Source organism: Scyliorhinus canicula, chromosome 3, assembly GCF_902713615.1.
Source record: "Scyliorhinus canicula chromosome 3, sScyCan1.1, whole genome shotgun sequence".
Classification (NCBI taxonomy): Eukaryota; Metazoa; Chordata; class Chondrichthyes; order Carcharhiniformes; family Scyliorhinidae; genus Scyliorhinus; species Scyliorhinus canicula.
The window spans coordinates 157,691,528-157,718,729 of record NC_052148.1 but is presented as its reverse complement, the minus strand read 5'-3'; the positions used below and the strand labels follow the sequence as shown (position 1 = coordinate 157,718,729).

Below are 27,202 nucleotides of genomic sequence, written 5' to 3'. Positions count from 1 at the left end.
TGCTGAGACGTTCGAAGGGATGGGATGCTTTGATCAGATGCGCGCGCTCAGGGCGGTAGAAGTGCGGTTTGCACTCTGCACAGAATTGGCAGTCACGGGTTACTGTCCTGACTTCCTCGATGGTGTAGGGCAGGTTGCGGGTCTTTATGAAATGATAGAAACGGGTCACCCCTGGATGGCAGAGGTCTGCGTGGAGGGAGCGAAGGCGGTCTATCTGTGCGCTGGCGCAGGTACCGTGGGACAGGGCATCAGGAGGCTCATTGAGCTTCCCAGGACGATACAAAATATCGTAGTTGTACGCGGACAACTCGATCCGCCACCGTAAGATCTTGTCGTTCTTAATCTTGCCGCTCTGTGCATTATCGAACATGAAGGCTACTGACCGTTGGTCTGTGAGGAGGGTAAACTTCCTGCCGGCCAAATACAGTAGTGCCTCCAGTGTCGCACAGCTTCGACTATGGCCTGGGCTTCCTTTTCCACTGAGGCGTGGCGGAGTTCGGAAGCCTGGAGGGTTCTGGGGAAGAAGGCCACCTGTCTGCCCGCTTGGTTCAGGGTGGCCGCCAGAGCTACTTCTGATGCGTCGCTCTCGACCTGGAAAGGGAGGGACTCGTCGATGGCGCGCATCGTGGCCTTTGCGATGTCCACTTTGATGCGGCTAAAGGCCTGGCAGGCCTCTGTCGACGGCGGGAAGGTCGTGGACTGAATGAGGGGACGGGCCTTGTCGGCGTAATTGGGAACCCATTGGGCGTAGTAAGCGAAGAAACACAGGCAGCGTTTAAGGGATTTGAGGGTATTGGGGAGGAGGAGTTCCATCAGGGGGCGCATTAGTTCAGGGTCGGGGCCTATCACTCCATTACGCACTACGTAGCCGAGGATGGCTAGACGGTCGGTGCTAAACACGCACTTATCCTTATTGTAAGTTAGGTTAAGGAGTTTTGCGGTTTGGAGGAATTTTTGGAGGTTGGTGTCATGGTCCTGCTGGTCGTGGCCGCAGATGGTGACATTATCAAGGTACGGGAAGGTAGCCCGTAATCCGTACTTGTCGACCATTCGGTCTATCTCCCGTTGGAAGACCGAGACCCCATTTGTGACACCGAATGGAACCCTGAGGAAGTGGTAGAGGCGCCCATCAGCCTCGAACGCGGTGTACTTGCGGTCACCCGCACGGATGGGGAGCTGGTGATAAGCGGACTTGAGGTCCACCGTGGAGAAGACTTTGTATTTCGCAATCTCGTTTACCATGGCGGAAATACGGGGGAGAGGATACGCGTCCAGTTGCGTAAACCGGTTGATGGTCTGGCTGTAGTTGATGACCATCCGGTTTTTCTCCCCAGTCTGGACCACCAGCACTTGGGCTCGCCAGATGACCCCTTCCTTCAGCAACCTCTGAACCTCGGACCTGATGAAGGTCCGGTCCTGGGCGCTGTACCATCTGCTCCGGGTCGTGACGGGTTTGCAATCGGGGGTGAGATTAGCAAACAAGGAGGGGGGGTCCACTTTGAGGGACGCGTGGTTGCAGACAGTGAGGGGGGGTATAGGGCCGCCGAATTGGAAGGTCAAGCTCTGCAGGTTGCACTGGAAGTCCAGTCCTAGGAGTGCCGATGCGCAAAGGTCGAGGAGGATAAGGAGTTTATAATTTTAAAAAACCTTCCCCTGGACCGTGAGGTCCGCGATGCAGCACCCTGACACGGTAAGACGCTGCGCGCTCCCTGTCCACCCTGTAAAACACAAAATCGGGTTAGCCTCAGGTTCGCACTCCGCCAGCACACCACATCAACCCCCCCCCCCCTTACCGTGTCAGGGTGTACGATGTGTACGTGCTCCCAGTCCGTCTCGTGCCCGTTGAGGTGGATTTGCGTCGTCGTCTTGGCGAGCGTGCATGGATGTGACTGGTCGAGCTGAATGGCCGCGAGCTGTGGAGAAGATCCATAGTCGTCGTCGTCGGCCGAGTGGGTGATGGCAGGACCTTGTGTGCCAGACCAGGATGGCGGCGCCCAGGACCTGCACGTGGAGTCGGGGCCCCAAGATGGCGGCGCCCAGGATCCGCACGTGGGGTCGGGGCCCCAAGATGGCGGCGCCCAGTACCCGCACGTGGCGTCCAGGGCCCAAGATGGCGGCGCCCGCAGGACCCTCGTGTTTGCTGGGGGCGTGGTTAGCGGTGCTGGCGGGCCGATCGGAGCAGCTGAGAGCGGGGGCAGAGAGGCACGCAGGGGCCCGGGGGCAGGGAGGGGGGTTGACGTGGTGTGCTGGAAGGGCCCGGAAGAGGAGATTCCCGGTCGCTGCGCAGCACAGCAGCGACCGATTTGGCCTGGCAGACTGACAAAAAATGGCCCTTCTTCCCGCAGCTCTTACAAAGGGCGGAACGGGCCGGGCAGCGATGGCGGGGGTGTTTGGCAAGCCCATAGAAATAGCAACGGGGCCCCGCGGACCTGTCGGGGCTTTCCGCGGTGCAGGCCTGAGGGGGGTCGGGAGCGGCGAATGGCGGTGGGGAAGCGAGCCAGGAGGCCCAGGGCGCTGCAGCGCGGCTGGGGACATAGGCGCGGGCGTTTAAGTCGGCGACCTCCAGGGAGGTGGAGAGAGTTCGTGCCTCGGTTAGGCTGAGGTCGTCTTTATCCAGCATGTAAGCATCTCTGATTAAAAGTTCCATGTGCTCAGTGGCTGAAATTTGGAGGCAGGCGCAGTTCCTCTCCAGGACAGCGAGGGCCCGGTAAAAATCATCTTAAGGACTCACCGGGGAACTGTTGTCTGGTAGCCAGCAGATGTCGGGCGTACACTCGGTTTACCGGCTTATGAAATTGTCCTTTTAGCGTATCCATGGCCATGTCATATTCCTTTTCTTCCTCTATCATCGCGTAGGCCGCCATGCCCACACTGGAATGGAGAATATGAAGTTTCTGTGCCATGGTGGGGGGGCTGCTTGCGGTCGCCAGATAGCTATCGAAACACGCCAGCCAATGCTTGAAGATTTCCGATGCGTTCAGAGTTTGCGGGCTGACGCGGAGGCATTCGGACTTGATCCGGAGCTTTCTAGTAGATTAAATTGATGTACATCAATTGAACGCGAGACGAGTTGCTGAACAAAAGTATGGCTTTAATCTACTGGATGTTAGCCCTGCGGTCGATTACAGTAGAAGGATGACCGCTGGGAGTACTGGGTATTTATACCCCGCCCTGGAGGCGGGGTTAACTCAGCCTGTCGACCAATTGGGGAGCCGTCACATGACTGGTCTCGACCAACCGGCCGAGAGGCACATGACCGACCAGGGCCAATGGTAAGCCAGTGTTCTGCACCAATGGCAGGCAGCTATGCTAATCATACCACCACATTGGCCACAAACAGGTCCCGGAATAATTGGGTAACTAGCTCCCACGTTCTGTGGAAGCCGTCCTCTGACCCTCAGATGGCGAATTTGCACCTAACCTTTTTTGGACACTAAGGGCAATTTATCATGGCCAATCCACCTAACCTGCACATCTTTGGACTGTGGGAGGAAACCGGAGCACCTGGAGAAAACCCACGCCCACATGGGGAGAACGTGCAGACTCCGCACGGACAATGACCCAAGCCGGGAATCGAACCTGGTACCCTGGAGCTGTGAAGCAATTGTGCTAACCACTATGCTACTGTGCTGCCCCATGACCCAAGTGCGATGGCCAGGGGTTCAATAGCAAGTGGAAACAGCAACAGGAACAACGGGCATCCCTGTCTCGTGCCCCTGTGCAGACGGAAGTATCCCAAACTCACCGCATTTGTCCTAACATTCGCTGTGTAGGCGTTATATAACAATTTCATCCAGGAGATAAAGATCGCCCCAACCTAAACCGCGCCAGGGTTTCAAAAAAGGAACCTCCATTCCACCCGATCGAACATCTTCTCTGCGTCCATAGAAATAATTACTTCTGGAACCTTCCCCCTAGATCAGGGGTGGGCAAACTTTTCCGTGCAAGGGCCACATTCAGAAATTCACAATTTTAAAGGGCCGCATAGTATATTAATTAATAGTCCCAGTTGTAACCAATTAGCATGCGGCATATACCTCAGCACTTCCCCCGGCGGCATCCTGCCTTTAGCCCTCTTTTTCTCTACTTTTCAAAAATGGCGCTTCACCCGGTTATGATTCTGGGCGCCTCATATAGAACATAGAACAGTACAGCACAGAACAGGCCCTTCGGCCCTCGATGTTGTGCCGAGCAATGATCACCCTACTCAAGTCAACGTATCCACCCTATACCAGTAACCCAACAGCCCCCCCCCATTAACCTTATAAAAATAATATAAAAAATAAAAAAAAATAAAAACATTTTTTTTTATATGACTTAATCTTGGTGGGCCGCATGCGGCCCGCGGGCCGTAGTTTGCCCACCCCTGCCCTAGATGATGCCATGATCACATTCAAAGTCCGTCTGATGTTACTCGACAACTGTCACCTCATGACAAAGCCAGTGTGATCCTTGGAGACCACCTCCGAAACTCACCCCTCCAAACACCTCACCAGGACCTTTGGTAGCACCTTCAACATGTAAATGGGACTACAGGACCCACATTCCACCGGATCCTTATCCTTTTTTGGGATCAGGGAGATGGACGCTCGCGCCAGTGACAATGAATCGTTATACATCCCCAATAGAAATGGTGCCAGCGCCGCTGCAAATTGCTTAGAAAATTCCATTAGGCCCCGGGTCATTCCCCGGTCACATCGAACCAATGCACTCCATTATCTCCCGGAGTCCCAATGGCACCTCCAATCCCTGTCCCCTCCCCCTCTTCACCTCCAGAAAGTCCAGCTGCCTAATTTAGCATGGCCAATCCACCTAACCTGCACATCTTCGGACTGTGGAAGGAAGCCAGAGCACCCGGAGGAAACTCACGTAGACATGGGGAGAATGTGCAGACTCCACGCAGACAATGATCTAAGGCGGGAATCAAACTTAGAACCCCGGAGCTGTGAAGCAACTGTACTAACCACTATGCTACCGGGAATGAAGGGATGTGATCTGCTGAGCAACAGGTAGAAATCTGCCTGGTGACAGCATTAGCTAGCATTGAAAAGGTATAATGAGATGCAATTTTAAAAGTAATGAGATGCAGGTGTTTAGACAAATGATATACAGTTGCCAGCACTCTCAGAAGCAGAGGCAGCTTATATCTAACAGCCTGTGAGTCCAGTCCCCAATCTAACAACCAGGAGCCTGCCTGGACTATCATCTAAGTCGGAGAGCCAACGCCATGTAGAAACTTTCGTAAAGGTAATCTAAATATATTTTCTGGACCAGGATAAGACTTCCCAGACTTGACTATCATCCCTGGATTGTATGGTAACTATAAGCTCAATTTGATTTATCAGTGTACTTAATTTGGATGTTGTTTGGGTAAAGGGTTCTTAAGGAGTTCAGAAATCACAGACATAGGGTGCAATTCAGTGAGCCCGTTGCCACACGGTGTGGAGCCAACGCAGCAGGTGAATCCCGGGAGAGCCCCAAATTCGGCTCCACGCTGGGCACAAGGCTGATCGTGAGTCACCCGACTCGCTCCGCACAACGTGATCTGGGCGAGATCCAGATCTGCATATATAAATTAATCCAATTGGTCATTTAAATACCCAGACGCCAGATTCACCCGGCACCAAGAACTCAATGGCCACACCTGGGATACCGCTCCAGGATGCCATTTAGCACTGGTCCCCACTTGCCAGGGGCACTGCCAGGTTGGCAGTGCCAATGTGCTCAGGTACCAGGTTGGCACTGACCGGGGTCAGGCCCCAGAGAGCCTTGCAAATTAGAGGGAGAGATTCCCTGGTCCTTACCAAGGTTGGGGGTTGGGGGGGGGGTTTGATAATGCTAAGGGGGAGGGGCCCGAAAGTAGGGGGAATTATCAGGGCTGCCAATGGCACCCCGATCTGTGAACAGCCATTACTGCTGGCGAGATCAGCTCACCAGCAGGAAATACCTCGAAGAGTGGCCTTTGCAGAGAAAAACTGAGACCAACTAAAATGGCAAATACCCGTTGAATAGCGGGATGTTTCTCAGCACTACAGCCGCCAAGGAATACCATGTCTGCTGAATTGCGCCCATAGTTTGGAATGGGGGACGTTCTATCTAAACTGTGTGTGTGCTTAGTGTTCATATACTTAATTGCTCCAGACTATAGTAGTCCTATTCCTGCATATTTAACTTTTCTTTAATAGGCTTTACTAGTTGTTACATGATGAATGGGCTGCTAATTTTCACTGGGGTTTCACTTGAATCTTCACACCATTTAAAAAAAAAACAAAATTATCCACCTCCATGAACTAGTGTTTCAAGTTGTGGTGCCATGGTAGATACCACCAGCCGGTTTTGTGACACTGTCCAGTTAAGTCCCATGGAACTTTCTGAAGTCTCTGATTCTAATTCAGTCAGTGGCATTCGCTGCCCGCGAGAATTGCCCGCTGGAAGTTCAAACTTCCTGGACAATTCCCAGGGAGGCCAAAAGCATCATGACTTGCGCAGGGTCCTCATGTACATAGTGGTTTGTATATCTGGTTTCTGACGATCCGAGGGCCAGAAGATCTGGGCATTTGGGGAAAAAGGCTAGTGTTCAGTTTTCCATTCACTGTCTTCAATAGACTGATCCATAAAGCTGACACACATATCTCCCGCTCAGTATTTCAATTGATGCTCTAACTGCATGGAAATTAGCATTGTTTGCGTAACATTGCCAGATCTACCCCATAGATGTGCTCCATATAGATCACTGAGTTTCTATTATCTATTGTGGAAGTTCTAAGATCCGTTTTATATTTATAAACAAATATTTAAAACTTCAACTACACACGGCATTTGAATTTCATATAATTTAGATTAAAGACCTGCTTTGTCGACTGCAAGATACAGCGGACAAACATATGCAGTATTGTGGAAAAGATGAAGTGAAAAAATGGCAAAATATATTGCAGAACAAAGAGTAAGTACACAAGAAATCCTGCCTTCCATATTTTCATTTAGCTGGAGGAATATTGACAAGTTGAGGTAAATACATGTGAGACCAATTTTATTTTTCCTTTTGTTTCTGCCAAAAATATTGGAATGCAGGGGCAGAAAATGGATCCTCCAGTTCATTTAATGGAAGATTTTCCATTTAAATTCACAGATTAGCACTGCTGCCTCACGGCGCTGAGGACCCGGGTTTGATCTCGACTCTGGGTCACTGTCTGTGTGGAGTATGCATGTTCTCCCTGTGTCTGCATGGGTCTCAATTCCATAACCCAAAGATGTGCAGGGTAGATGGATTGGCCACGCTAAATTATCCCTTAATTGGAAAAAAAAAGAATCAGGTACTCTAAATGTATTTTTAAAATATTCACAGATTAACAGTCTAATGTGCTGTATAATGCACACATGATCCAATATTTGAATGACATTCATACTGTGTGCTGCTTTTCACTAAGAGCATAAAATTGTTCTTTAGTCCAGCTTTAGGAAATGATTTGACTTCTTTATTTTTACCTCAGACCCATGGCTCTGAAATTGCAGTAGTCCTCTGATCCTGGCATAAGTGCCCCTGTATTCTCTTCTATCTGGCCTTTATTCTTGATTTCATATTTATGAAAGTTATAAATCTTACCACCATTTTAATTCTAATTCAGATCAATGGAATTACTTTTATTCTCTGCCAACAAGAGTCATGACGACGTCTTGAAGATCACATTAAAAAAACTGGAAAAAGCAAGAAAGGAATTAATTTTGAACACGGTAGGTATGAATGAGGATGTAAACAGTAACACGATTTGCAGAAAGTAATATTTATCACAACAATGTGCCTGATAATCTGTCAATGTTGTAGGTTAACCCCTTACTGATGGAAGCTGCAAATACAGCAATGAAAGAATGGGATAGTAATAAATCGCAGATTAACAAAATGGGTATATTCAATCCATATTATATTGGCAGACATCCTGCCTACAAGGTATGTAACAATTAATTGGCTGATGTTTATTCCCAAAAATAGCCAGGTTGTGGTTTGGTCAATCTTGAACTTGCCTACTTCCAGCCCTTTTCCCAGATGTTGGGAAGGTCGATGGGTCAAAGGAGCTAAGAATCCATTACGTAAGTGCCTTTTTACAGCAAAGCTCGTCAGCCTGGAGCAGGAGTGTTGCGTAGAATCCCTACAGTGCAGAAGGAAGACAATGAGTGTTCACTGACCCTCCAAAAGTGCACCCTAACTCAGCCCATTCCCCTGCCCTATCCTCGTAACCCCACCTAACCTTTAGACACTAATGGGCAATTTAACATGGCCAATTCACCTAATCTGCACATTTTTGGTCTAATAATCGAACCAAAAATTCTCCAACCACTGTCATCTGTCTATTCCCACTCCCCGTACCCATCAGACAGTGCACCTGCCATTGAATCCCCTCCCCCCACCCAGCCACCCTGACCACCATCTGACGCTCCCAGCCAGCATTGGAAGCCTCCAAAAACTACCTCCCCCCCTCTCGAAGTGGAATTCCCCCCTGCACAACTACTCTGCCCCCTGCCTGTCCCAATCCCTTATTCTCAGTAGATTTACCGGCCCTCAGGCCAGCTTGGTTGCGACCTCATGCTCCAGGATTTCATTCCTGTCGTCAAAAACTGCCAGACATTCAGAAAACACCTACTTCCAGGTTGCCCAGCCTCAAAATAGTTCTCTACCTCCTGACATAATTTGCGTCTCGGAGCTAAATTGCAGACCAATGTTTAAGTTTGATGACATACTAGCTGTACTTTTGAGAACATAACAACATGTATATATGTGGTATGCTTAATACTATAAAATGTCCTAAAAAGTTTGGCAGAAATATTATCAAACAAAGTTTGACACTGAACTACGTAAGAAGATTTTAGGGTTAATGACCAAAAGCTTGCTCAAGGAGGGAAGAGAGGTTTAGTGAGAGAATTCCAGAATATAGGATCTTGCCAGACAAAGTACAGCCTTCAATGATGGTTTGCTTTAAAATCGGGCAGCCAATGTCAGTTCTCCATAAATAACCTACCCCAATATCTCTCTCAGGCTATCCACAAGGGCCAACATTGATATATCTGCCAATTAAAATGACAGGGTCATCAGTAATGCCACTATGCACACAGACATAAAAAAAGTAATAATCTTGCTTTTGTACTGAAATGCCTGCACACGAATTGTCAATGTACTCTGAGCCCCTAGCGCCTGTGTTAAGTAATAATAATAATAACCTTTTATTGTCACAAGTATGAAGTTACTGTGGAAAGCCCCTAGTTGCCACATTCTGGCGCCTGTTCAGGTAAGCTGGTAAGGGAATTGAACCCACACTGCTGGCCTTGTTCGGTATCACAAACCAGCTCTCTAGCCCACTGAGCCAAACCAGCTATATGTGCTGTCTTACTTGCTATTGTACTTTTGCAAGCTGCTTGCCCAGTGGCTGTAGCATGGGAAGTGACAAGCTGCTGTGGCCTCAGCCAAGGGTTTATGACATCTCATGGTTGGTGAGTCCGAGACCTGAGGGAGCTTGGCTGCAGACTGCAGAAAATGACCCAGCTGTCACAGGGAGGGGATTGGCTCTGAGGGTTGCAAAAGTGTCAGTTTTGCTAACATTAAAAATGTGGTCTTGTTCCAATCACTGAGCAAAGGCCACTTCTGCAGATCCGGGTACACCATTCCTACTGACGTGAGAAAGAGTAGAGTTTTAGTCATCTGACGGGCTGGCAACTAAAAGCACCAGAAAATTACTGGAATGCTGTGTACCACCAAGTTGTTATGCTGAATGTGTGAGTGAGGGTGATAAGTAGAAAGACGAAAGGGAACATTTTCATGACATGAGCATGAATTCTGGATGTGGCAATGCTTACAATTAACACGGTGACATCCTGTCAGCACACTCCCGCCATAAGAACATAAAAAATAAGAGTAGGAGTAGGCCATATGGCCTTTTGAGCCCACTCTGCCATTCAGTGAGATTATGGCTAATCTTCTATTTCAACATCATTTCCTGCAATGTCCCCATATCCTCTGATGTTTTTAATATGTAGAAATTATGATTTCAGTCTTAATTTTACTTGAACGACTCAGCTTCCAGTCCCCTGGGCCAGAGAATTCCAAAGATTCGCCACCCTCTATGTCCTAAATTGCCTGCCCCTTATTCTGAGACTGTGCACCTGGCTTAATCATTTATATATTAATAGAACTGTCATCACCTTCAAATGGTAAAAGCAAAATAATACATGCACTTTGAACACAAACGGAGGGCACAGCTCTCAGTCAATGTTGTGTGCAATCAGCACGCACCTCACGTCACTTGCTCCTGCGTTACATGCGTATCACTTCAGTCTTACTGGTAGAAAATAAACTATGCCCCGGAAATCTGTGGAATGTGGCAACCCTGTGCATTGACGAATGTCAACAAAATGTCTCGTGGGCCGCACTTAGAACCCGATAGGCCACATGTGGCCCCTAGGCCGCAGGTTGCCCACCACTGTTCTGGACACTCCCCTGCCCCCAGCTAGGGGAAACATCCTTCCTATATCTATACTCACTCTCTCTCTCTCTCTCACTCTCTCACTCTCTCTCTCGAGCCCTGCGAAAACTTTCTATGTTTGAATGAGATTACCTCTCATTTTTCTAAGCTCCAGAGGACAAAGGAACAATCTGTTTAATCTTTCCTCATAAGACAACTCCTTTATCCCAGAATTAAATTTAATGGAGCCATGCTGCACTCTATGACAAGTATATCTTTCCTTATCCAGGCATCTGGGGAGTTGGCGGGAAATTGGAGTTGAGGCAGAAGATCAGCCATGATGGTATTGAATAGAAGAACAGGCCAATATGGTGCAAACCCGACATGTGATTGCTCTTATTTCTCTACAGATAAAGATATATCACATTGCATATGGAGGCCTCAAGAATCTTGACTTCACAAACTTCTTGGATGAAACTAGAAAAATCATGGAGCAGTACAAGGTCTTTATGCCTTACAGTCTAATCTTTTTTTGTGTATCATGAAAGTTACATATTAAATCAAATAAGCATAAACGCTCAGTCCAAGAAATTGTACTGGAATCATAGTGGAATAATGACGGCTATGAGAAGTCCATATTTGTGAAAGGGAAATTGTGTTTAACATATTTTGTTAAAGAGTTCTTTTTGATGAAGTAACATTCAAGTTGGATAAATGAGAACCATTAGATGTGGTGTACTTGAATTTCCAAAAGACCCATGCCCTCACTCCCCCTGCAGACCCCGCAGAAAAAAGAAACCTGTCTGGAAGCTAGAGAGGAGTCCAGGCAGTGCAGTGACAGAAATTACAGTTGTAACACTTACCTGGAAGCACCACGTGTCCAGTCCTGGAAAGAGAATAGTTGTGACCTGAATTTAAGCCCCTCAGACCCTGTAGCTGCAAACCATTCATTAATTTCTAGTAGTGGGCTGTGATTGACAGCTTCCACAAAACAGTTGCAGTCTTAATTCATTCATCTCCTTTCATGTGTGAGCGACTCTAAGTGATGATACCCCAATGTTTACAAACATCAACCACATCAAATAGATGGAAATGCACTGGAATCACATGCTTGAGTGATTGGAATACACTTAATGATCAGAATGGCCATAGAACCAGAGAATCACGGAGGCCGGAGAATAGGGTTCTGGGTCATTAAGACCTGTTTGCATTTATTTACAGCCTGCCACTGGTGTGCGAACGCGAACCCCAATCCTGCTGCCAGCTGCGGGGGGGGGGGGGGGGTCGGAGTATTGGAAACTATTTCATCTGGATGCCAGCGGCTGAATTCGAGTCTGTGATAGGCCGCAGAATAGGCTTTTACGCCGAAACGGGCTGCGGGTTTGGAGCCGAATTTTGATTCTCCACATCCCCAAAAGTCGCATGATGACCGATACTCCAGGCCACTAACGATTCTGCACCCCGGATGGGCCAAAGTCCCGACGCCGTGGTTCTAACCAGCTATAAAAAATCGTCAGCCAGTCTGGCTGGCTGTTGAGGCATCCGGAGAGGTATGGGTCGGTGTCGGGGAGACCTTGGGCTCCCAAAATGGAGACGGCCGTGCCTGCTGCGGAGAGGGGGAGATGCCTTCCAGGGTCCGGGCAGTGTCGGGGAAGGTGGGGCATACACGCCGAGCGGACGGGAACGACCCGCCATGACAGGGTGATGCCCACGCAACAGACATCAATATGATGGCCATGTTGATGGGCACCCACCCTTCACGCTGGCTCATCGCAGACATCACGGCCGTTTGGTTGTTTGCCGGGCACCTCGCCAGCCACCCCACCCACCGGGGGTGGAGACCGAGGACCACACCCACGGCAGCCCCCGATGAGGGGTGTGCCATGGAACGGTGGCCCTGGCGGGAGGGACAGGCAACAGGTGTGGACGCACTGGCTGGGCGGGGGTGGGGGAACATGCGTGGCTGGGGCGCACGGTGCCAATCGGGGTGACCATGTAGGCCATAGCACCTGGTTGTAGATGGGTGTATGTGCCATGATCACATATTGTTTCCCCTCATCCCCTGCAGATCATAACGTTTGGCCACCACCCAGCAACGTTGGCCGCTGATGCTGGGGCCACTGCCCTGCATGCCGCCCTGTGGGAGCATGAGCGGGGGCAGCTCAGAGAGGAGGCGGAGGCCACAGCAGAGAAGCAGGCCGCAGAGGGGCAGGTGCCAGCCACTCGGGCTGCAGGTCCGCCTACTCGACAGGCCAAGGAGGAGGGTCAAGACGAGGGGGAGTCATAGGAAGACGATGACAATGAGGAGGAGGAGGGGGAGATGTTACTACGGAGGCGCTTGGTGAGGCCCCGTGTGTACCAGTGCCACATGTCCTTCCAGGAACACCCAGACAGGGCATGCAAGAGGAGACAGCCGATGAGCCGGGAAACCGTGGCTCACATATGCCACATGATGGCACATTTGGCATCGCGTGGGACTGGGGGAGGACACACTCTCCCGGTGACCATCAAGTTTACGGTCGCCCTAAACATCTATGCCACGGGTTCGTTCCAGTCGCCGAGTGGGGACCAGTCCGGCATCTCCCAGGCGTCGCTGCACAGATGCATCGTGCCGTGACTGACACCCTGAATGCCCTTGCGGACCGCTACATATAATTCCCCGTGGACCGCGCCCACCAGGATGCCCAGGCGCGGGTTTCACCACCGTCGCAAGGTTGCCCATGGTCCAGGGGGTGATCGATGGGGTGCACGTAGCCCTGCAGCCACCATCGTATAACAGGCCGATGTTCATGAACAGGAAGGGTTACCACTCCATGAACATGCAGTTGGCCTGTGACCACCAGGTGAAGATCTTGCACGGCTGCGCCTAGTACCTGGGCAGCGTGCATGACTCTTTCATGCTGGCTCAATCATTCATCCCTGGTATGGTCGAGGGACACCCCCCCACGGCTGCAAGGCTGGTTGGTGGGCGACAGGGGTTACCTGTTGCGGTCTTAGTTGATGACGCATATACAGAGGCCACAGACCGATGCGGTGACCCGCTACAATGAGGCCCACTGTGCGACCAGGGGTGTGGTCGAGGGGTGCTTTGGGGTCCTGAAAATACGCTTCAGGTTGCTGGGCCGTTCTGGAGGGGCTCTCCAGTATAACTCGAGGAGGTTTGGCAGCATCGTTGTGGTCTGCTGCGTCCTCTACAATATAGCCCAGCAGAGGAGTGATGTGCTGGAGGTAGAAGAGGAGGCGGGGAACAGGCGGAACATGGGGTTGAACATGGGTGGGAGGCCGCACTACCCCACCGGCAGGGTCAGCGAGCACGGGATGAGTTAATAGCCGCACGTTTTACCAACTAGGTGGGGGGGGGGGGGGGTTCTCTGATGCGCAGGGACACGGACACCACAAAACGGCACCACCTCACCACCGACCAGAGTCACCTGCCCCACCACCAACTCCCCTCCCTCCCACACCATCGCAACACCAGCATGCACACCACCCCTCAATTACACATCCACCTACGGAACATCGAGCTGGGGACACAGGGTTGCCAGTGACAGCGGGACTGGTCCATGGCATGGAGGATGATAACAGCCCGTTCTGCAATGAGCTCTGATCTCCAAATCAATACCCAATGTCTGACTCATGCACACACTAAAACACTCCACCTTTTAGCTGGGGGCGGGGTAGTGTGGACGTCCAGTGGGGGGGGTTACTGGAGCTGCACGGCAAGTCCACCAGTATTCAATGTTCCATCACCCCCTCCGCCACTAATCTCCCCCCCCCACCCCCACACACATCGAACAGCACAGATCAGCTTCCATCGGTGATAAAATGTGTTTAATTTGTAAAGTTATACACATGTGCCCTAGCCCCAATAACTGAAGTGTGCCCTGCACCTGTGCAAACTTACTAAGTGTCTAACTTACGGGCCCTATCACTACGTCTACATGGTTCCCCAGACGGCTCAAGGAGTGGAGGTGGACTGCTGTGACACTGTTGGTGCACGTTTCCAGGGACTGCCCAGCCTGGATGTGGCTGGCTGCTCCTTGGGTGCCCCGGCTGGCGTGGTGCCGCCCTGCTCTGCCCATTGCCCACCAGATGCACCAGGGACGGTAGGGGGTGGAGGAGTCCAAGGTGATGCGGTGTCCAGGTCCTCCCGTGCAGGAGTCACCGGTAAGGTGCCCAGCACCTCCTCCTCCCTCGAGATGCCCAATGGCCCCCAGGCCTCTCCATGGGACGCAGGTGCGAGCGGAGCCCTCCCCCAAGGCACCCCCGATAACTGCCGCTGCCAGTCATGGAGGCCTGCAATAGTATCGACCAGGGTCTGAACGTTAGCGGCTATGGAGCTCAGGGAGTGGGCCATGCCTGACTGGGATTGTGACACCTCCCTCTGGGATTGTGAGACCTTCCTCTGGGACTGCACCATCTCCCTCTGGAACTGCACCATCTCCCTCTGGGACTGCACCATCTCCCTCTGGGACTGCACCATCTCCCTCTGGAACTGCACCATCTCCCTCTGGGACTGCACCATCTCCCTCTGGAACTGCGTCATCTCCCTCTGGAACTGCACCATCTCTCTCTGGGACTGCACCATCTCCCTCTGGGACTGCACCATCTCCCTCTGGAACTGCACCATCTCCCTCTGGGACTGCACCATCTCCCTCTGGAACTGCACCATCTCCCTCTGGAACTGCACCATCTCCCTCTGGGGCTGCACCATCTCCCTCTGGGACTGCACCATCTCCCTCTGGAACTGCACCATCTCCCTCTGGAACTGCGTCATCTCCCTCTGGAACTGCACCATCTCCCTCTGGAACTGCACCATCTCCCTCTGGAACTGCACCATCTCCCTCTGGAACTGCACCATCTCCCTCTGGAACTGCGTCATCTCCCTCTGGAACTGCACCATCTCCCTCTGGGACTGCACCATCTCCCTCTGGAACTGCACCATCTCCCTCTGGGACTGCACCATCTCCCTCTGGGACTGCACCATCTCCCTCTGGGACTGCACCATCTCCCTCTGGAACTGCACCATCTCCCTCTGGAACTGCACCATCTCCCTCTGGGACTGCACCATCTCCCTCTGGGACTGCACCATCTCCCTCTGGAACTGCACCATCTCCCTCTGGAACTGCGTCATCTCCCTCTGGAACTGCACCATCTCCCTCTGGAACTGCACCATCTCCCTCTGGAACTGCACCATCTCCCTCTGGAACTGCACCATCTCCCTCTGGAACTGCGTCATCTCCCTCTGGAACTGCACCATCTCCCTCTGGGACTGCACCATCTCCCTCTGGAACTGCACCATCTCCCTCTGGGACTGCACCATCTCCCTCTGGGACTGCACCATCTCCCTCTGGGACTGCACCATCTCCCTCTGGAACTGCACCATCTCCCTCTGGAACTGCGCCATCTCCCTCTGGAACTGCACCATCTCCCTCTGGAACTGCACCATCTCCCTCTGGAACTGCACCATCTCCCTCTGGAACTGCACCATCTCCCTCTGGGTCTGTACGACGCCGGCCAGCACTTGGTCAATGGCGTGGATGTTGTCAGCCATGGCCTGCTGGGACTGGGCCATCACCTGAGCAATGCCGCCGATGCTCTCAGCCATGGCCTGCTGAAAATGGGCCACAGTGTGGAGCGCCGCTGCAATCTGCAGATGGCTCTGGCACATGGTTGCCTGTGAGTGGGCAGCCTCGTCCTCGGTCACGACCCCGCCTGTACAGATAGCCCCACGCCTGTCATAACCTGACCCATGTCTGACACCTTCGCCCCGTTGTCTCCACCGCGGACGCCACCCGTGTGGTTTCGGCCTGGGTGGCACGCATGACCGGCACCACTCCCTGCTCCTGCACGTGGTTGAACTCTTCCACCTGCGTCTGCAGGTGCTGCAAGTCGGACGTCAGCCGATTGTCTGGTCCCTGGGTCGCTGACTGCATCAGATCAATGGATGGGAGTGAAAATTCCAGGAACCCGGGACCCGTCTGGGCGACAGCTGGTTGCTGGGGCCGGCTGCCCCCCGACCATCCGCCCCCTCGACTGCTCCTACCTCCACCTGCTGAATTGGAGCGGCTGTGTGGTGCGCACCAGTATGTGTCGCAGGAGCTTCCTCACTAAAGATCTCAACCGAGGTGATAGTCTCTGCGATGGTGGAGGATGTGGGTGATAGCAGTGCCGGAAAGTCATCATCGGACCCGAAATCCGGCATCTCCTGTGTTGTTGTGTGCTGTCTGTTGGATTCCTGTTTGTCCGTCACCTGTGTGTCCCTCCCCTGTGTCATTGTGTGCTGTGTGTCCGTCGCTCTGTTTTTGTCCCCTGTGGAGATATGTCCTATGTAGATGTGTCCTGGCTCGTGTCGGACGCAAGGCTGTTGAGGTGGCTGCACTCCCCATCGATGCTTGCGTCCCTGGGGGGCACCGGCCCTGGCACTGGCTGGGGGTGGGGGACACCGGATGTGCCTGGAACATCGCTGGCTGGTCCTGTAAGAGACAAGGCAGCATATATGGTTAGACAGAGGAGGGGATGTGTTGTGGTGAGGGGGTGGGGTGGGCTGAGGGAGTGGGGTGGCCTGAGGGATTGGTGTGAGGGGGGTGGGCTGAGGGGGTGGGGGTTGGCACAACTGTGTTGTGAAGGGCCATGGCCAGGCAGAGGGGCTTTCTCACTTGGTGGCCCGGACCCGACCTCGGCAACCTCCTGCTCCTTGGACCCGCCAACTATGTCAAGTGCCCTCTGCTCGGGCACAGTGAGGGGAGACAATTCAGGCGCTACATCCCCGGTCTTCTCCCCTCCCTGCGGTTATGGGCGGACTTCTCCTGGTGGGGGTGGGGAGCACACAAACATCAACAGTGTTAGACGGTCCGACACATGCGGCCCATCGATTGGGTCTGTGATGGCTTTGGTGCACAGGGCACAAGGCCACCGCGGCTGGCATGGATGGGTGTAGCCATGTGGGTCAGGGCAGGAGTGGGACCGTCCCACTATGGGGGAGGGGCTCACGTGTGGGGTAGAGGGGGGGGGGGGGCTCACGTGTGGGGTAGAGGGGTTGGTGCCAGGGGCACAGTGCTGAGTACTAACCCTGGCTGACCCGAGTAGGTCGTGCAGCTTCTTTCGGCACTGTTCACCTCTCCTGGCAACTGGCCCGATAGCACTGACGGCCTCGACCACCTCTGCTCACGAACGGCAGATGATGGTGGCTGGTGTCCTGTGGCCGGGTCCGGGGTGCAGAACCCCCCCCCCCCCGCCCCCACCCCTCCTCTGCTCTGCGGTATCTAGGAGGGTGTCTAGTTCTCCCTCAAAATCACGGCGCTGCACGGCGGGCGGCCATCTTCCCTGCGACAGATGTGTGATCGGGGAGATCTTTTTTAAGGCGCCACGCCGTCGCATCAATGTCGCGACGTCGCGTATTGGCGGTGGCTCCCTCGGGAGCTTTCTGCGGCACCTGTGCTGGCCCCTTGTGGGTCGCTGAATCAATTGACCTGGGGGCCCACTGACGCCGTCATAAACTCTACGGTCTTTACAACGGCGTCAACACTTAGCTCCATCATCTAGAATCCAGCGCCAGATTCTCCATCCATGAGGAAACATGCTTCAGGCAACCCAGTACTGAGAATTCACCCCACTGTGTACAGTATTCACTTGAGAGGCAGTTCATAGAAGGTTTACTGGACTCATTCCTGGAATGATGGAGTTGTCTTATAAATAAAGGTTGTACAGGTTAGGCTTATACCCATTGGGGTTTAGAAGAATGAGAGGTGATCTCATTTTTAAAAAAAAGATCCTGAGGGGACTTGATTGGGTGGATACCCAGATGTTTAGAGATGAGGAGAAACGTTTTTCCCAAAGGGTCGTTGATGTGTGGAATTCGCTTCCTCAGAAAATAATGGAGGCTGTGTCTTTAAATGTATTCAAGACTGAGTTAGAAAGATTTTTGTTAACATAGAACATACAGTGCAGAAGGAGGCCATTTGGCCCATCAAGTCTGCACCGACCCACTTAAGCCCTCACTTCCACCCTATCCCCATAACCCAATAGTAAGGGCAATTTAGCATGGTCAACCTACCTAACCTGCTCCTCTTTGGACTGTGGGAGGAAACCGGACACCCGGAGGAAACCCACACAGACACGGGGAGAACGTGCAGACTCCGCACAGACAGTGACCCAGTGGGAATCGAACCTGGGACCCTGGCACTGTGAAGCCACAGTGCGATCCACTTGCTTAAGCAAGGGAATCCAGAGTTATTGGAGGGGGGCCAGACAGGAACATGGATCTGAGACCACAACTGGATAGCCATGGTCTTATTAAATGGTGGAGCAGACTTGAAGGGCCAAATGGCCCATTCTTGCACTCATGTTTCTATGCGTGTAAGAGTGTATGCCAGGGGGACTTCCGGTGGCTGTGATGGAGTAGGAAGCCACACATTTGGGAGCTCCCGTTTTAAACGGAATTTTCGGCTCTTTTTAGAGCCCAAAACGGAAATTTTTCGACGTCTCCCGGAGGGGGAAGGTGTGCTGAACGACTTTCCCCGCAGTCCATGACTCGAACTCGGAGTGGAAAGGGGGAAAAAGCAGCAGCAGCTCCCCAGAAAAAACGGGGGAAGGGATCCAAGATGGCCACCGGCAGAGCTCCAGAGGAGTGGAAACAGTGGGCCCAGGAGCAATTGGCTTCTCTTCTGTGCTGCTTCACAGACTTCAAGGCTGAGGTACTGAGCTCTCTGCAGGAAACAAGCAGAAGGCTGTCGGAGATTCAGACCACCCAGGGTGCTGCCATCAAGGAGTTGCAGACGCAGGCCACTGAACGAGAGGAGGAGGCCGTGGTCCTCGTGAGTAAGGTGGAGGGGCACGAGGCACTCCACAAGAAGTGGCAGGAACGCTTCGAGGAGCTTGATCACCGCATGAGGCGGAAAAACCTGTGGATCTTGGGCCTTGTGGAGGGGCTGGAGGGGTCGGACCTGACAACCTATGTGGCTATAATGCTGAACTCGTTAGTGGGGGCCGGGTCTTTCCATCTGCCCTTGGAGCTGGAGGGAGCACACAGAGTGCCGGCCAGGAGGCCTAAGGAAAATGAACCCCCGCGTGTGGTGCTGGTGAGCTTCCACCGGTTCAGTGATCGGGAGTGTGTGCTGCGCTGGGCCAAGAAGGTGAAGAGCAGCAAGTGGAAGAATGGGGTAGTACGGATCTACCAGGATTGGAATGTGGAGGTGGCTAAGCGGCGGTCCGGATTTAATCGGATAAAGATAAAGTTCGGAATGTTGCAGCCCGCGCACCTGTGGGTAACGTATTCGGACTGGCATTATTATTTTGATTCCCCGGAGGAGGCGTGGGCCTTCGTGCAGACGGAGAAACTGGACTTGAACTCGGGGTTTGTGGTTGCGGGGTCGGTTGTATTATTTTAGCTCTGGATTCTGCTGTTGCTGTGTTCTCTTTTTTTTTGTTTGTACTTTTGCAATTTTGATATGGTTATTTATGGGGGTGTTGTTCTGCTATGTTTTTATTTCTGCTGTGGGGCATTGGTTGAGTTGTGTATCTTGCGGGGAGGGTTGGGGGGTTTGTTGTATTCTATGTCGGGTTGGGGGTATGGAGTGGGGCTGGTATTTGGGAGCTGCGTCAGAAGGGTGTGGTGGGGCAGTGCGAAAGCGCGGGCTTTCCTCTGGTTTCCCGCGCTGCGGGGCTGGGGGGCGGAGATGGTGATGGGGGAGGCGGGGCCTTAACTGGTTCTTCCCCGCGCTGGAGCGGTGCCTGGAGGAGGGACAGGATGGGGGATGATCCCACTTTTGGAGGGGTCGGGTTATTGGCGGGAGTTTCCGGGGTCAGCAGAAGTTAGCTGACCCACGGAAGTACAATGGAGGACGGTTCGCGGCTGGGAGGGTTCCTAGCCTGGGGGGGAAGGGAGGGGAGGAAAGGGGAATACCGGTTTGCTGCTGGTAGGGTCAGGAAGGAGCTGGTGGGGGCTGGGGGGACAGAGGTGAGGTGTTGTCGCTGTGGGGACTGGGTCGGGCAGGGGGTGCTGGCCTGGGGCGGGCAGTTGACGGGCTATGGCTAGTCGACGGGGGAGGGGGGCGGGACGCCCTCTGATCCGGTTGGTCACCTGGAATGTGAGAGGGTTGAATGGGCCGGTGAAGCGGTCGAGGGTACTGGCTCATCTGAAGGGGCTAAAGGCAGATGTGGCAATGCTTCAGGAGACCCACCTGAAGGTGACGGACCAGGTCCGCCTGACGAAGGGATGGGTGGGGCAGGTTTTCCACTCTGGGTTGGATGTGAAGAACCGGGGAGTGGCGATTCTGGTGGGGAAAAATGTGTTGTTTGAGGCATCGGAGGTGGTGGCGGATAAGGGGGGTAGGTATGTTATGGTTAGGGGCAGGCTACAAGGAGAGAAGGTGGTACTGGCTAGTGTGTATGCCCCAAATTGGGACGATGCGGGCTTTATGAGGCGGATGTTGGGACGGGTCCCGGATCTGGAGGCGGGAGGTCTGATCATGGGGGGGGACTTTAATACGGTGTTGGATCCTTCACTGGATCGGTCCAGCTCTAGGATGGGTAGGAGGCCGGCGGCGGCCAAGGTACTGAGAGGGTATATGGATCAGATGTGTGGGGTGGATCCATGGAGGTTTGTGAGGCCGAGGGCACGCGAGTACTCTTTCTTCTCCCACGTATGTAGAGTCTACTCTCGGATAGATTTCTTCGTGGTGAGTAGGGGACTGATTCCGAGAGTGGAGGAGGCCGAATATTTGGCCATTGCAATCTCCGACCACGCTCCGCATTGGATAGAGTTGGAGATGGGGGAGGTGCGGGACCAGCGTCCGTTGTGGCGGTTGGATGTGGGGTTGTTGGCGGAGGAGGAGGTGTGTAGGAGGGTCCGGGCAAGTATTGAGGGGTACCTCGAGGTGAATGATACGGGGGAGGTCCAGGTGGGGATGGCCTGGAAAGCCCTGAAGGCAGTGATTCGTGGGGAGCTGATATCCATCCGGGCACACAGGGAGAGGAGCGAGAGGAGTGAGAGGGATAGACTGGTGGGAAAGATGCTGGAGGTGGACAGGAGGTATGCAGAGGCACCAGAGGAGGGACTGTTGGGGAGAGGCGCAGACTGCAGGCTAAATTTGATTTGCTGACCACTAGAAAGGCGGAGGCACAAGGGGCAGTGTACGAACATGGTGAAAAGGCGAGTAGGATGTTGGCTCATCAGCTCCGTAAGCGGGATGCGGCTAAGGAAATTGCTGGAGTGAGAGACAAGAGTGGGAATGTGGTGCGGAAGGGGGTAGAGGTCAATGAGGTCTTCAAGGACTTTTACGGGGGACTGTACCGGTCGGAGCCAACGGGGGAGAGGAGGGGAATGGAGCGGTTCCTTGACGGGCTTTCTTTCCCGAAGGTGCAGGAGGAGAAGGTGGAGGAGTTGGGTGCGCCGATTGAGCTGGAGGAGCTAGTTAAGGGGATCGGGCAGATGCAGTCAGGGAAGGCACCGGGGCCGGATGGGTTCCCGGTGGAATTTTATCAAAAGTTTGTGGACCTAGTGGGCCCCTTGCTGGTGCGGACACTCAATGAAGCGTGGGAAGGGGGGACTTTGCCCCCGACAATGTCGCGGGCGCTGATCTCGTTAATTTTAAAGAGGGACAAGGACCCCCAGCAGTGTTGTTCATACAGGCCCATATCTCTCCTCAACGTGGATGCTATGGTCTTGGCAAAAATCCTGGCCACCAGGATAGAGGACTGTGTGCCAGGGGCTGTGCACGAGGACCAGACAGGTTTCGTGAATGGAAGGCAGCTGAACACGAATGTGCGGAGATTGTTGAATGTCATCATGATGCCGGCGATTGAGGGGGAGGCAGAGATAGTGGTGGCGCTGGATGCAGAGAAGGCCTTCGATAGAGTGGAGTGGGGGTACCTATGGGAGGTGTTGGGGAGGTTTGGATTTGGTGAAGGGTTCATTAGATGGGTAAGGCTGCTATATGAGGCCCCAATGGCGTGCGTGGCCACGAATAGGAGGAGGTCGGAGTACTTTACCGGCTTTACCGAGGGACCAGGCAGGGTTGCCCCCTGTCCCCCTTGTTGTTTGCACTGGCAATCGAGCCGCTGGCGATGGCGTTGAGGGATTCAGAGAGGTGGAGAGGCTTGGTGCGAGGTGGAGAGGAACATAGGGTGTTGTTGTATGCCGATGACCTGTTACTGTATGTGGCGGACCCGGTGGGAGGGATGTCGGGAGTGATGGAGTTGCTAGCTGAGTTTGGGACCTTTTCAGGTTATAAATTAAATTTAGGCAAGAGTGAGGTGTTTGTGGTGCACCCTGGAGACCAGGAGGAAGGAATTGGTAGGCTCCCACTTAGGCGGGAAGGTGAGAGCTTTAGGTACCTGGGGGTGCAGGTGGCCAGGGACTGGGGGACTCTTCACAAACATAACTTCACCAGACTTGTAGATCAGATGGAGGAGGAGTTCAAGAGGTGGGACATGCTGCCATTATCGTTGGCGGGGAGGGTACAGTCTATCAACATGATGGTGCTTCCGAGGTTCTTGTTCCTCTTTTAGTGCCTGCCCATCTTTATCCCCAGGGCCTTTTTTAGGAGAGTGACTAGCAGTATTTTGAAGAGGGTGAAGAGGGTGTTCCTGGAGCGAGGGAGGGATAGAGGCGGGCTGGCGCTGCCCAACCTTCTGGGGTACTATTGGGCGGCCAATGTGTCAATGGTGCGTAAATGGGTGATGGAGGGGGGAGGGGCGGCGTGGAAAAGAATGGAGATGGCGTCATGTAGAGGTACGAGCCTGGGTGCCATGGCACCCGTTGCCGCTCTCCCCTAAGAGGTTTACCACGAGCCCGGTGGTGGCAGCGACCCTAAGAATCTGGGGACAGTGGAGATGGCATGGGGGGGGGGGAAACAGGGGGCTCGATGGAGGCTCCACTGCGTGGCAACCATCGGTTCATCCCGGGGAACAGGGATGGGGGATTTAGGGGGTGGCAAAGGGCGGGCATCAGCAAATTGAGGGACCTGTTTATTGGCGGGAGGTTTGTGGGCCTGGGGAAACTGGAAGATATATTTGGCCTTCCCCAAGGGAACATGTTCAGATACTTGCCGGTAAAGGCGTTTGCTAGGCGACAGGTAGAGGGATTCCCTCTGCTGCCCTCGTGGGGGACGATGGACAGAGTGCTTTCGGGGGTGTGGGTCGGAGAGGGGAAGGTGTCTGACATCTATAAGGTAATGCAGGAGGTGGAGGATGCGTCAGTGGAGGAGCTGAAGGCTAAATGGGAGGAGGAACTCGGGGAGCAGATAGAGGACAGGACTTGGGCGGGTGCCTTGGAGAGGGTCAACTCTTCCTCTTCATGTGCGAGGCTTAGCCTCATCCAATTTAAGGTGCTGCACCGGGCCCACATGTCCGGGACTAGGATGAGTAGGTTCTTTGGGGGTGAGGACAGGTGCTGAACCAGATGTTCGGGGAGCCCAGCGAATCACGCCCATATGTTCTGGGCATGCCCAGCACTGGAAGAATTCTGGAAGGGGGTGGCGGGGACGGTGTCGAGGGTGGTTGGATCCAGGGTCAAACCAGGGTGGGGACTCGCGATTTTTGGAGTTCCGGTAGAGCCGGGAGTGCAGGAGGCGAAAGAGGCCGGTGTCCTGGCCTTTGCGTCCCTAGTAGCCCGACGAAGGATTCTGCTACAGTGGAAGGATGCACGGCCCCCAAGTGTGGAGACCTGGATCAGTGACATGGCGGGATTTATAAAATTGGAAAGGGTCAAATTTGCCCTGAGAGGATCAATACAAGGGTTCTAGAAACGATAGCAGCCTTTTCTGGACTTCCTGGCTCAAAGATAGGTATCTTGGTCAATAGCAGCAGCAACCCGGGGGGGGGGGGGGGGGGGGGGGGGCATTGTTCCATATTGTAGGGTCTATTCTGTAACTTTATATTATGTTAATTTGCGTTGTTGGTAAAATGATGTGTTGTTCATGGAGGTGGGGCGAATGTTTATGATTGTTAATATTATTGTTATTTTCGGTATTTTACTATGGTGCGTTATTGTTGTATAAATTCAACATTTTTCAATAAAAATTATTTTTTTTAAAAAAGTGTATGCCAGGAGTAGCACCAGGTATAATTATTGCGTCCATTCTTTAAAACTACAATACTTGTGCATACTGAAGAATGCAGCCACATGCTTTGGACAATCCTAAGCATCCCTGCAACCAACCAATGGAGGAGATGAAAGCTGTGTAGCTCAGTTGTGAAAGTTAGTGGGCAAGTAAACAATTAATAGGAGGAGAAGGCTCCATGAACACCCCATCCTCAATGATGGCAGAATCCAGCATGTGAGTTCAAAATCCAAGACTGAAATATTTTCAACCATACTTAGCCAGAAGGACTGAGTGGCTAATCCATTCAGCCTCCTCTTGAGGTTTCCAGCATCACAGAAGCTGGTCTTTAACCATTTCAATTCACTGTATGTGTGTTAAGAAATGTCTGAGTGCATTATATGAAGGCTATGCCTGATAACATCTGAAAACTTGAGTTCCAGAACTAGCTGTGCCTCTAGCCAAGCTGTTTTACCTGTTCATAAAAAGTAGGACACATCCAATCTGGTGAGATACGGTCTTGTCGGTCTCCTCTCTAACATCAGCAAAGTAATGGAAGGTGTCATTGACATAAAACAGCACTTACCCACTAATGTTCAGCTTAGATTTTGCCAGGACCACTCAGCTCCAGATTCCATTCCAGCCTTAGTCCAAATCTGGAGAAAGAGCTCAATCCCAGAGGTGAGGTGAGAAGGACTGCCCTTGACATCAAGGAAGTGTTTGAGAATGGCTGGCATTATGGCATACCAGTAAAACTGAAGTTAATGGGAATCAGGAGAAAGCTGTTCACTGGTTGAAGTCATATTGAGTACAAGGTGATTGTGGTTGTGATGCAGATTTATGCAAGAGATCCTCAGGATATTAAATGAGGAATTATCATAGGCCTATCTTCAGTTGCTTCACCAATGACTTTCCCTCCATCATAAGGTCAGATTTGGGGGTTTTCGTTTATGATTTCATAACTTTCAGTTCCATTTGGAACTCCTTGTGCCTGCATTCAGCAATCCCTGAATAACATTTAGGCCTGCCTGACAAGTGGCAAAGTAACATTCCTGCCACACAAGTGCCAGGCAATGATCTTCTCCAAAGAGTGTGTCTAACCACCTCCCTATGACATTCAATGGCAATACCATTGACAAATCAACGCCCCTAATCTGAGAGGATACCTTTTACCAGAAACATAACAAAATTATAAATACTGTAGTTACAAGAGTGGGTCGCAGGATGTGTATTTTGTGCTGACTCTGCAAAGTGCGTTCACCATTGACAATGCACAAGGCAGGAATGTGATGGAATTCTATCTCCTTGTGTGGATGGGTGCAACTCCCAACAACACTTAAGGAGCTCAGCATAATCAAGGACAAAGCAGCCTGCTGGATTGTCATCCATGTGTCCTCTAAACTGCTTGCCAACCAATGTGTTTCCAGGCTGTCTGTGCATAAGCCAGTCCCTTTACCACATATGCCTGACCGTACAAAAAAAAATTAAAAGAGGCTGCACACTTAAAGAAATTGCTTGTGAAAAAAAAAAAGAAATTGCTTGTGCACTCAAAACAAAATTGCAGGGATTGTTGATTGATACCACAGTCACTATCTTAAACTTTCACTTCCTTCATCTCCAGTGAGCTGTGTGCACAATGTATATCATGCGTAAGATACATAGACATAGAATTTACAGTGCAGAAGGAGGCCATTCGGCCCATCGAGTCTGCACTGGCCCTTGGAAAGCGCACTCCACTAAAGCCCACACCTCCGTCCCATACCCGTAACCCAACAGCCCCACCCAACCCCTTTGAACACTGGGCAATTTAGCATGGCCAATCCAATGAACCTGCATGCCCTAAGGCTGTGGGAAGAAACCAGAGCACCTGGAGGAAACACACGCAGACACAAGGAGAACCTGCAGACTCCGCACAGTCACCCAAGCCGGGAATTGAACCTGGGATCTTGGAGCTGTGAAGCGACAGTGCTAACCACTGTGCTACCATGCTGTCCAGATATTGCAGCAATGCGCCCAATTTTTCAGCAGCACCTCACAAAACTGCAACCTCTGCTATCTACAAGAACAAGGGCAACAAGCACACTGCTGTCCCTCAAGTTCCCCTCCAATTCACATACCATCCTGACTTGGACATATAACTCCATCCCTTCATCATCACTGTGTCAAAATCCAGGAATTCCTTGCCGAACAGCACTGTACTTTCACCACACACACCGCAGTGGTTCAAGAAGGTGGCTCACCACCATCTGACTCAAAGGTAATTAGAAATGGGCAATACTGGCTTCCCCAGAGACCCATGAATGAGTAAAAAAAATTATGTGACTTTGCTTTCCCCAAGTGCTTCCACACTGTGGCTTTCATTTGACCTTCATTTCTATCCTTTCTACCCCACAAATCCTCTATCATGATCTAAAGGCACATCTCATGTACAACCAACCTCTGGCCATTACTTTGCCCAACCGAGTTTATTCACTGACTCCAGCACAAATGGAGCAGTACTGTTTGAGTGTCACCATCATGTCAAAAAAAGGAATAAAGGACTAGTTCCTCCAGACTTCTTACATTGTCATACATCAGAAAAGATCATGATGTCCATCACAAACTATCTGGCAACACTTTGCAGTAACAGGATAATCTGCCTGTATGTTTGCTAACGATGGAGCAATGTACATTCTAGTTGTATTTCTTCTTCTTTCAGCAGACGGAGTATTT

At 52.2% G+C, this 27,202-nt stretch overlaps 1 protein-coding gene across 1 annotated transcript in view; it reads left to right on the top strand.

Annotated features, from left to right (window-relative positions):
• The window catches only part of LOC119963046, a 125,581-nt gene that overhangs the window by 85,849 nt on the left and 12,530 nt on the right, over positions 1 to 27,202 (top strand). The window contains exons 5-8 of the mRNA XM_038791555.1: positions 6,840 to 6,943; positions 7,626 to 7,731; positions 7,823 to 7,945; positions 10,859 to 10,951. Coding sequence (XP_038647483.1) covers positions 6,840 to 6,943; positions 7,626 to 7,731; positions 7,823 to 7,945; positions 10,859 to 10,951 — 426 coding nt within the window. The remainder of the gene's footprint in view (positions 1 to 6,839; positions 6,944 to 7,625; positions 7,732 to 7,822; positions 7,946 to 10,858; positions 10,952 to 27,202) is intronic.